The sequence below is a fragment of the Haemorhous mexicanus genome, chromosome 7 (genome assembly GCF_027477595.1).
Source record: "Haemorhous mexicanus isolate bHaeMex1 chromosome 7, bHaeMex1.pri, whole genome shotgun sequence".
Classification (NCBI taxonomy): Eukaryota; Metazoa; Chordata; class Aves; order Passeriformes; family Fringillidae; genus Haemorhous; species Haemorhous mexicanus.
In genome coordinates this window covers 38,503,830-38,515,302 of record NC_082347.1, presented here as the reverse complement: position 1 = coordinate 38,515,302, position 11,473 = coordinate 38,503,830, and the positions used below count along the sequence as shown (strand labels likewise).

The 11,473-nt window shown below is 46.7% G+C and overlaps 1 protein-coding gene across 2 annotated transcripts; it reads right to left on the bottom strand.

The window, feature by feature from the left end:
• Positions 1-1,116: 1,116 nt before the first annotated feature.
• On the bottom strand, positions 1,117-11,132 carry LOC132330146 (deleted in malignant brain tumors 1 protein-like). 2 transcript variants are annotated; one of them, XM_059852158.1, is made up of 14 exons: positions 10,977-11,131; positions 9,834-9,872; positions 9,460-9,477; positions 8,928-9,233; positions 8,539-8,568; positions 8,101-8,148; positions 7,209-7,362; positions 5,478-5,692; positions 4,667-4,699; positions 4,120-4,270; positions 3,561-3,772; positions 3,118-3,290; positions 2,067-2,455; positions 1,117-1,505 (listed from the first exon to the last, which is right to left on the bottom strand). In XM_059852158.1, the coding sequence occupies exons 1-14, from the start codon at positions 11,038-11,040 to the stop codon at positions 1,220-1,222; spliced, it is 2,118 nt and encodes a 705-aa protein (XP_059708141.1). In that variant the 5' UTR covers positions 11,041-11,131; the 3' UTR covers positions 1,117-1,219. The 2 variants fall into 2 exon arrangements, with proteins under 2 accessions (XP_059708141.1, XP_059708142.1); XM_059852159.1 differs by lacking the exons at positions 1,117-1,505; positions 3,118-3,290 and having other exon boundaries at positions 2,219-2,455; positions 10,977-11,132.
• Positions 11,133-11,473: the final 341 nt, after the last annotated feature.

The following is an 11,473-nucleotide window of genomic DNA, read 5'->3' as shown; positions in this document are numbered from 1 at the left end:
CACTGACAGAACCAAGATATCTATCTTGAGAAGAGGGATTTTATGGTTCATGTGCTGTGATTAAATAAGAGAGCCTAATATTGCAGGGTGGCAACCAACCTGAGGGTTAAACTTTCCCTGGTCTTTTGGCTTCCTTCAATGTTGAGTTAGGTCAAGCCCATCTCTTTTCATGAAGTGAGCCTCCACCAAGGAAAGCCAGGTTTTAATCTTGAATCATCAATGAAATTACTCAGCCCAAGGAAATTGCTCAATCCACTGAACTACTCAGACAACGTGACCAGGTGTTTAGCAATGTTTGCATAGTCTGGTATGGAATCACTTTCTTCATTTTCTGCTTCAAGAGAAACCCATCCAGAGTGAGAGCAGTGACTGAGGGGAGCCCTCATCATGGTCTGCAGCTTCCTCCTGAGGGGAAGAGAGGGACAGCACCAACTCTGGTGGCCAGTGACAGGGCTCAAGGGCATGGCCTGAAGTGTTGTCAGGGGGGTTTAGTTTGGATTTAGGGAAAGGTTCCTCCCCAGAGGTGCTGGCACTGCCCAGGCTCCCCAGGGAATGGGCACAGCCCAGAGGCTGCCAGAGCTCCAGGAGTTTGGACAGCACTGCCAGGGTGGGGTTGTTGGGGTATCTGTGCAGGGACAGGAGCTGCACTGGATGATCCTGTGGGTCCCTTCCATATTCTGTGATTCTATGAAGTGCCAGAGGTTGAAAGCAAAAATTAAATTATGCACAGGAAACATCAGATGGAACAGCAGCTGAATTCATGTTTTCCTGAATGACAAATGAATTCAGCTCTGGGAGAGATTAAAAGACCTGGACATGCTTTATCCCTCATTGTGTTATGTCCCAAACATTGAAAAATGCTGGAAAATATTATTCTAGATTAACAGATTTCTTGCACTCTAATACATCCAGACACAGATATATGTATATTAATAGAACTTGTTTATAGAACCTAAACTGCAATTTCAACATTCCAGTTTTAGCATTAAGAAAGCAAACAGTGAACAAAAAGCTTAAAGATCACGAATTTCACTCCCCATAGAACTGCTGAGGTAGCATTTTTGTTATATGGGGATGGCTGATGTGAAGTGGGATTAACAGGCACGAGTCAGTAAGCACATTGCTAATATTTATTCTAGAGCTTCTGGCAACCTAGCAGCATGGTTTCTTCCAGAATTCAATTGGCATTTAAAGATGATATCTGTCAAAGGAGACAGTTTTACTCAGACCCAAGTCCATCCATCATCTCAGAACCAGGTTGCCAGAGCTGTATTGGACCAGCAACAACAATCACACTTTCTAGGTCAGAGCTTGCCTCTCTTTTGGACCTTTGGAGACAGCCTTGGTGGCATCTGGAGGAATAGTCATAGGCCCTGCACACCACCAGCTCACACTGCAGGTAAACCTCTGGATTGCTCTGAATGAACTGGAAGGCATTGAATTTGAACCGGAGGGTGTGTCTGAGGGGTGAGTAATACGTAGCATAGGTGGGATCTTTGGCACACCTAGAAAGAAACAGAAAAACCCCTCTCATGAATACACACTGCAGTCAGTCATTTACAGGCAATAAAACACACAACATGAGAAGTGATTTTTAAGCATAATGAAAACAGTTCAGAAAGCAGCAAGTCAGAAAACGAAAATGCCTTTTTTTGAAAGAATTCAAACACATTGCCTTTCTTCAGCCTGTCGTGTGTCTGATACCTGGTGTTTGTATGATTCTGTGAAGGTAAATTAACCTTACCTGAGGTATTTCACTATTACCTTAATAATAAAAATAAAATAAAATAAAATAAAATAAAATAATAATAATAATTAATCATGAACTGGTCATAGCCATTTAGTCTACTTGTTATTTTAAGCTGTGGTGTGTGTGTTATATTTTGGTTCAACCCATGACCCTTTTCCCAGTAAACCCTGAATGCTCTTGTCCATTAATTAATTGGAAGTTGTCATTGTCATGTGCTATATTACCACTATTCCATTAACTTAAAAAATAAAAATTAAAAAGAGATACAGGAGTTTGCAGGCAGTTTTATCTGTAATTGTAATTCATAAGAACTCACCCATTCTGGATTATAGGATAGGACTTTGTTGTAAAATTGTGGCGAGTGGGAGATGCCACACAAGTGTCCAGAAATAACTCCAGCGATGGGTCAGAGCTGTGCAGGGAAGCTTCCAGGAACAAATTCTGGTTGATGCCAACATGGTAGGGTGATTCATACACAGGCCTTGAGAAGCTTGAGGAGTCATAAAATGTGAGGTTTACATCGTATCTCTCATACTGAGTTTCGTTGACTTCAAAGTTGTCGTCCGCGACGTACATCGTTTTTGCCCACGTGTTCTGGAGCATCTTGCAGTTGACATGCAAGAGAAGATTTCTATTTCTTGTGATTAATGTACCAGAAGAGGACGCTCTAATAGTGTTGGAATAGCTGATTGTGTCATTGTTTCCCTGTTTGGCACATAAAATATAAAATTAATTCATATATTCAGGTACCCCGCTATACATTCTGAACTTTGCTGTATCCTTACAGCAATGTGCTCTGTAAAAACGTTACTTCCCAGAAAGCCTGGCATGGAAAAGTCTGAATCTAGTAATTTCTGTTCTCAAGATAAGAATCTGTAATCTTCATGTGATATTCAGTGCCCACAATTTTGGCCTAGGAAACTACACACAATAAATGCAGACATTACAGAATTAAGTACAACATGTACATTAAGTATGTGAAGGTTCAGGTCCAGCACATTTTTTAAGCTGAAATCTGGCTACAACATCATTAGTCATGTTTAGTGAAAGCTTTGAAACCTTTGCAGCTATCACACTCAGCCTGGGACCTTGAAAATGCCAAGTATTTTTATCCTTCCACAGCTTATTCCTTTGGAGATGGATAACAGGCTGTAAGGGAATGCTCTGCTAGCAGAGGCAGGAAATACAAGTGCAAATAAACCTTATCCTTCAGCAGAGAGGGAGACAACCCATAATCACCAGGACACTTCCAGTCCCTGCAGGTCCCATGTAGCTTTCAATTTGTGCTGGTTTTCGAAGCAAATTCTGCTGTTCTACTTTTTATATTCTCCTGGTTTTGCCCACTTTGTTGAAATGTTCAGTCCTACCTCTCTGACAGTGCCACAGCGAGTGTATGGAATGTCGAATGACACAGAATTTGATGTGATGTTGGGTGTGCAAAAGGGGTCATTCAGGGTGAGGTTCCAAGCAGAGTAGCCGTGGGACTGAAGGAAGTATCTGCTCACAACCACGTGCATGTAGTCTGGCAAACACAGCAGTGCTAGGGGATGGCAAAGAAAATACCTTACAAGCTCAGTGAAGTGACCAAAAAAGGTTGTAAGTAGTGGATTAAATAAACACTATCTTTTGCACAAGCAGCTGATATGGCAGAAGGAGTTCAGAATCCAAACTTGATTGGATTGAATCTCCTCGAAAATGCTACAGATCTGACTTAAATTTTAAAAATCTAATTTAAAACACTAACAAGATTAACAACCAGCCAACTAGAAAATAATTGAAAAGCAGGTTTCTGCTTTACAGATGAACTTACTGGTGCTGTCATCAGCTGGAGTGGAGTGATAGTTGGCCTGAAACCCTCTGTACGTGTGTCGGGAGTCGCTGTGGAAGCGGACGCTCAGCAGGTTGGAGGACGATGTGTACGTGGGGTAATAACCAGAACAAATCTTCCCAAGGACAGGAGAGGTGTGCAGGGGCCCGTCGTAGATTTCCACGTAGTCAGAGAGGCATCTGCCACCTTCCATCCTGGGAAGCAATGTAGCTGTTTAGTTTTATGCTCCGTTTTTATGTTCTTTGGTTTTTGTTTGCTTGTTGGTTTGGGATTTTAGTCAGATCAGCTCTTTATAGCAGAAGAATACACTTGATTGATATGACTGTCAAATCTTTGGAGCAGAAACTACAGCCTCCAATTTCTGTCTCAGTAGATACCAGCCACGTTTTTGACTAAATAAGCAAAAAATGAACACATTTTCCCTCTCCAGATGTAGTAAAAGCTTTGATAAAGATCCTTGAAATCAAGTAGGTTTTTGCTTAGTAAGTCCAAGCTGTCAGTCCCATATGCTCATCTTCCCAAGTAATAAATTCTTACTTACTGAATATCTGTAAATGTAAGTGTGACACGGAAATTGCTTTGTACTTGTATTTCCCACACACAGTTGGCATTGTTTGGATAATTTCTGGGGTAAAATGGGCTCTGCAAGGTACCAGATGAAGAGGAGAGCAAGCCACCACAAGAATAATCTTCTGCAGAGAAAAATACAAGAAGAAAAAGATATGTATGCACCTTTAGGGTTGCGTTTGGTGTACGTCTGTGTGAAGTTTATGTATAAACATAGAGATAGTGACTTCTATCAGCTGCAGTAGCCTCTCCATTAGGTTCAAATACATCTGCATGCAGGTTAGGAGATTTTATAATGCTGATCTGCAGTGCCTGCACTAGCAGGACACAAATATTTTCCACAGCACTGTACAGTTGTGAGGCTGGAATTGTGGAGATCAGCTGTTCCTTGAAAGGGGAACCCCCTATTACAATTGCTAATGACCAAAGGCAGGAGGAAAAAAAATAAAATAATTTTGTTTCAAAAGAAAAAAGGTGATAAATATCCAATTCATAAACTTACCCAAGTCCTCCAAACCTACCTGGGGTTGGTGACAGAGTAGAAGTATCAGGAGCTGTAGGGAGAGAGCAGCAGGTGATAAAAAACATAAAACACACTCTGCATTTTGCCTAAGAGAAACAGCCCTCTTCTTCTGGGAGGTCACCCCTCCCAGAAGAGCTCCTGAAGGGACACTGCAACGCCAGACCCACAACCACTACCTGGACACACGGCAGGTCCCTGTGTGGCTCCAAGCCCTCCCCCTCCACCCACCAGCCCAGGGTGCAGCTGGTGTTCTGCACATGCAACAGCTCCCATCAGCAGGTCCTTGATCTCCTTTGTCAGAGGTCAGCAGGGTGGGACAGAGTGGACCCTCAGCATGTTTGCTGGTGACACCAAACTGGGAGGAGGGGATGGTCAAGCAGACTGCTGCCATTCAGAGGGAGCCTGGCACTGCTGACAGAGCAGCAGCCAGCCTCAGCTGCCAAAAAGAGTTCTCTGCACTGTGGCTGAACACATCAGCACCCTATATTTTGGAAAAACAACAAGCAGCCTTTGGCCTCTGCAGCAATGAGTGTGCCAAGGCTGATCCTGATCAACACCTCTGCCTACAGCACAGAGCAGGAAAATTGATGATAACTCAGTGGCAGCACTGGGGGAGGTGGAGAGAGTCCCACCAGGCAAAGAAACAGTGTCTGGCAGCAGCTTCATGGCCATCCTCTCCTGAAAAACGCCCTTGAGCCAGGATACCTCTAAGTGGGACACCCACAAGGTGTTGAGACCCGCCAGAAGCTCTTTGTGATTGAGCTTGAGCTCCTGTCCTGGTGAGGAGTAAAGGACAGCTCCAGTCTTACCCAGGGTGGAACTGAAGGCAAGAAATGAGGAGTAGTAGGCGTGGAAGCCCCTCCTGGTGACGCTGCCGTCGCTGCGGAACAGGACGGTGAGCTGGCTGCCGGAGGAGTTGAAGACACGGTGGTCGTTCCTGCAAACACGGCCCAGGAGCCAGCTCTGGAGGGAGCCTCCATCAAACACCTCGATGGCATCGAAGGAGCAGCTGCTGCCCTCCAGCCTGCAGGGAGGAGATGTGGCCTCAGCTCTCCTTACAGAGAGCAGCATGTAGGAAAGGCATTTTGTGCTGCTCTTGTGAGCCAGCAAAGGCTTCCTGAAGATAAAGAAAGCCCCATATCTCTCTCAAGGAAGACACCAATGTTGTCACCTGTCAGAAGCCAGGAAATTCCTCTGGCTGCCCTGGAGGACTCGAGCCCCTGCCCAGGGGGCTCAGAGACCTTGGCACAGAGCCCAAGACCCCTGTGCCTTTGATTTAGCCCTTGGAAAAAACAATTACCAACCTTATATGAAGAATTACGAGCCACAAAAGTTTAAATAGAATTACAGTGAATTTATCACAGGCTAAAAAATAGATTTTTGGGGTTTTTAGGGGTTCAGGAGACAAGATGGAAGAATCTGGGCGTGTCCAGACTTTCTCCTTCTTCTTGGCCTCCATCTTCTGCTGTGATGTTGGCACTTTTAGATTGGTTTAGAGTAGAAGCTCACTGTCTAACATAGGTGATGGGTATTGGAAAGTAATTGTAAATAATGTACATGTAGTTTTTAGTATGACAAGATAACACCACCCCAGGGGCAGGCAGAGTGCCTTGGACTGTCTTGCTGAGCAGACCTCAGCAGGCCAGAGAAAGAATTTTATAGATAAGATGCAATAAACAACCTTGAGACCAAGAAATGAAGAGCTCTGACTCCTTCGACCGCTGGGCTGGGAAAAGAGACTTTCTAATACATCTGGGGGTCACTGTGACCAGCTAGAGATCCCAAGAGTCACCATGACAACGTAATGAAAGAGAGAAAGTTAAAAGATACGGACTTTAACTGGCTCACAGAATGACGTGGCTCCTTGCTCACCTATTGAAAACTTTGTTTCTTTCTTATGACCAATGGGCAGTGAATGTGTCTGTTAAGCGAATGTAAATATCTTGAAAAACTATAAAAGCACCATGTTGCTATAATAAATCTCTCTTGGACACCCTTTTGATGGAGTCTTGGTGCTTTGCGCCGTGTCGCGCTCTATAGCGACATCAGCAGGCACAAAATCCCCAAGGATTTTTCCTGGGGAAGGCAGTGGGAACCTCAGAGAGGAAGAAAAAACAATTCTTATCTCTATTGCACATGCGGAATGTGTTATGGAGATTTTTTACCAAAAGTGACTTGGTTTTTGGACACGGGTGAAAATTGTTTTGAGTGATTAGCCAGTCACTCAAAGCTGTGTCCTGGCTGTCTCAGACAGTCACAGGTTTTTCTTTCGTATAGTATCTCTTTAATATAGTTACTAAAAAGTATTAGGGCAATATAGTATAGTTTTAGTAAAGCAATTTGTTCAGCATTCTGAATCATGGAGTCAGAGCATTTTTCCCTGGCTGGGGGATTGCCTGTTTCTACTATAAGAGGAGGATCCATCTGAGCACTGCTGCAGGGCCCAGCAGCCCCATTCCCACCTCTCCCCAGTGCTGGGGCAGAGGCTGCCAAGGTCCCACGGTGGGGACAATGCCACCCCAGAGCCTGGCTGGACTCACTCCACATCTGTAAACTGGAGCTGGATCCTGCGGGCCGGGTCCCGCAGCCGGATGTGCCACACGCAGTAGGAGTTGTCGGGGTAGGAGTTGGGGTATCCCGGGCTCTGCAGGGTGCCAGACAATCCCTGAAGTAAGCCACCACAGGAGAAGTTCCCTGAGGAAAAGAGCAGAGCCCGGGCAAGGGCAGAGAGATCTTATCCCACTGCCAGAATCCATCAGAGAAGGGCATGGCCATGACAAGAGGCTCTGCCCCAGCCCCACAGAGACCCTCCCTGCCAGGCACCCCAAAACACCACCCCTGCATCCCCCCAGCCCAGCTCATACAGTAACCCAGGCCCATGGGGTTGGCTGTCCAGTGGGACACCTGGGGAAGGAGATAATCACATGCCTCAACTCCTCTGGACCTAAATGTGGTCAGTGACAGAGGGGAGGTTGAGCTGGAGGCACCCGGTGCTGCAGGGAGAGATCAGCAGGGTTCACTCCCAGCTTTTTTCCAAGAGATACAACCTGCTGGGAGTCAACCACAACCTGCTGGGAGTCAACCACAACCTGCTGGGAGTCAATCCTCTCCAGAAGCCAGGCTCTTTCCAGTGGTGCCCCACAAGAGACCATGGACACAAACTGAAACACGGGGGATTTCCTCTGAACATCAGGAGACACTTTTTCTCTGCAAGGGTGACTGAGCACAGACACAGGTTGCCCACAGAGGTGGCAAATAGCCAAGAGCCACCTGGATTTGGTCTTGAGAAGCCAGCTCTGGCTGATCCTGCTTTTAGCCAGGGATAGGACCGGATGTACTCCAGAGATCCCTTCCTACCTCATCATCCTGTGGTTCTGTGATGCATAATGGAAGGCAGAAGCTAGACCAACCCCACAGTTCCTCTGGACATACCTGTTGTAGTCCACGGCCTGGCAGACCTCAGTCTGGAGACAGCTGGTGCTGCAGGGAGAGAGCAGCAGGTGAGCAAGCAGTGCTTTTCCTGAGGGGATCATCCTGCTGGGAGTCCCCCCTCTCCAATGGAACCCCGTTGAACCCCAGTGAAAGCCAAAGCCCACAGTCAGCCCTGCAGCGTGGCAGGACTGAGATGGCTGCAGTGCCAACTGCACCAGCCCTTGCCCAAGGGCATCCCCACTGCAGCACCACGAAGACCAGTGCCAAACACCTCCCACAGAAGAAGTGGTTGCTCAGTCCCAAATGATCCCAAGCAATCCCACATCTCCCTGAATGATAGGGGCATTAGCCAGAGTCTGTAAGTGCAGCCTACACAGAGCATCCCAGAGAAAGAAAACCCTATGGAAAACCCATATATGAACAGAAATCTGTGGTTACCTGTTGCTGGAGTCACTGTTATTCCTGAGTCTGGAAGGAGAAATCAGAGGATGTGAGGCACTAGAACTGCTTGGCTCCCCTTGGACCACGTATTTAATTTCATGGAAAGTTATGGAGGGACCCACAGGGAGGATGGCCTGACTAAAAACCATCCCTCTCCTCACACCCTGCTCTGTGCAGGAGTGATGCCCAAACTCCAGATTTCCCAGCTACAGTCTGCAAACACGAGATTGATGCTCCCTCTGAATCACCCCCCTCTGCATCAGGCACATGGACCCACAACCTGCTGCTGCCCTGCTGAGCACGGAGCAAGGGCTGGGCAGCCTTCACCCCACCTCAATCCAGACAGATTCTCTTCAGGAAAATGGCACCAAAACACAGACACCCACCTGAGCACACGACAGAAGCAGGTCCACGGTGACAGACAGTGTGCTGGTATTTGTAGGGGCAGTGCCACAGGAGGTTCTCATTGCCCGTGCAGTTCACCTCAGTAAAAATGTAGGAGGAGTACGAGTTGCTCGGAGGGAAGGGGTACATGATTGTCAGAGGGAAGCCACAGCCCAGCTGCCTGCACACCACCTGGGCGTCCTGCATGTCCCACAGGTAGCCACACACCTTCTCCCAGCCTCCAAAGAAGTAGATCTCCACATTGCCTGCACACCCGTTGGGGCCATCGCCCAGCCTCAGATAGATCTCTTTGAGAGACACAAACCCCTTGGTCAGGCCAGTGGTGCTCTGGCTCCAGGGAACGACATCCCACAGCCTCTCTGGGCATGGCTGCATCCACCTGCAGCACAGCCCAGGGCTGGAAGCCCCTTCTCAGCTCCCACACTGTGGGATGGAGAGGTTGGGGCAGCTGGGGCAGGCACGTCGCATCCCTGTGCCCAGGGCTGTGACAAGAACCATGGCAGACAGACTCACCATCAGCTATGATTGGAACTGTGGAGGGGAACAAGCAGAGAAAAAAACACACAGAGAGCAAGAGAATTAGGACAAATTCTTTGGGAGTTACGAGGGCTTTCTACCCTTCCTCTAGTGAGGCAAGATCCCACTGAAGGGCACAAGTGACAGAAGATCTTTTTCATTCTAGCAAGGGGGCTGGTTGCTGGAGGGCAAAGCCATCCCCAAACTCCCTCCATCCCAGACAATTTACTCTTCATAGACATCCTCATCCCCACCCTAAAAAAAATCTGAGCTTTTTAATCATAATAATTTCTTCCCAACCACAAATACAGTGACAAAACCATAAATCTATCACTATTATATAAAGGAACAATTTGATAAATTCTACTTACAAGTCGTGGGCTCAATAGTTGTTCTGGGTCTTATTGTTACTAGAGAAGAAAAAAGTAAGATAGCATATGTGAGGGTCAACAAGGCAAATTTAACATGAAACTTCCTCAAGCCCTGTTTCAGTCTCAAGCAATTTGCAGCCAACAAACTTGAGATCCAGGAGATTTCTGCCTATTTTAGTCAATCTCAGCAGTGTTTTCTTTATCAACACTCTTTGTGAGCCCACCAGAACCTGCAAGTGGCCCCGAGAGTGCCTTGAGTGGGACCAGTGTTCTCAGGCCCCCCAGCCCCTGAGCTGAAGACAGGGACAGGGAGCAGAATGAACCCCCCATAATCCAGGGGGAAGCCTGCACACCACTTGGATATTCACAGACCTGTGGGGCTGGATGGCTTTTTACACCTGAAAGAGGAAGGGGTGGAAAGACAGCCGCTGTGGCAACACTTTTTGGTGTTTTTCCATCCCTGCATGGAGGACACAGCAGCAGCTGCTGAAAAAGAAAGGTTTTGTCTCTGCCAGCACCAGGGTGGCACCCAGCCCAGTCAGGGAGTTCTCACCTGGAAAGGGGGAAAGTGGTTTTGGAATACAAAAAGCCTATTTCACCCTGTTTGAAATATCCCCCCTCCCACCAGACCCACCAATATTTGTATTGGTCCCCAAAGGGGTGGAAGTGGCTGGGCAGATCATTGACTCTGCAACCAAATTAAATTACACTCCTAACAGGAATTAGCCTCTGGGAAATGAGACTAACAAAAATTACAGTAATTTCCATTATAATCTAATCAAATACAAACCCCACAGTTTGTACACCTCGCCCTCTTTAAAATAAACATGCTTTTAGTCCAGAAAATACTTATTAGTCTTTAAATCCATTATCCCAGTAGAAAGGATAGGAAAATGTTATAATTGGCTTTGCAGTATATTCATTTTAATTACCATTACTAGGCTCTTTATGAAAAATGATGGGAAAAAATTAGATTCATTAAACAGTTTTGATAACATTGATTTCCTCAGCTCATAGGTTTGACCTGCTCATGGTTTTCAAAAGAGCTGAGCCATGCTGGCAAATCCTCTTTTACCATTAAATCCCAACGTTAGCCCAAGGTGAAATAAAGCTACAAAGGTGGTTGGAAGTGAGGCTCTTTACCTGCATCCACCTGAATGTGAGGAATTACCATCAGTACCCAGGCCAAGATCCTGGTGGCAGCCATCTCCTTGGAGCTCCTGGAGCAGGAGGACACCAGAATTTATAGGCAGAGTGCCCGGAGGGTGCAGCTCAGCAGCCCAATCTCTCCTTTCTGTAGCTCCATACCACACTCCCCTCTGCTCTCACTTCCCCAACTTCCATTGCCACATGTTTGATTTGTAAACCAATATTTACAGCTTCCTGGTTCTACAGCAGGAGAACACCTGCTCCAGGGAAAGCAGAGATCAGAAGTGGCTGCAGTAGCTGCTGTTTTTCCATCCCATCCCTCCTTGGCTGTGGAGTTCTCTCACTTCTGTAACGTGTCCCTTCACTTGAGCTGTGTCTGAGCCAAAGCTGCTTTTTAGGTGCTGCAAAATGTGCTTTTCTTTTTGTGACTGAACACGTGGAAGGGTGGGACTACAGTGGGAAACAACCCCTTGCCCCCTGTCCCAGTAGAT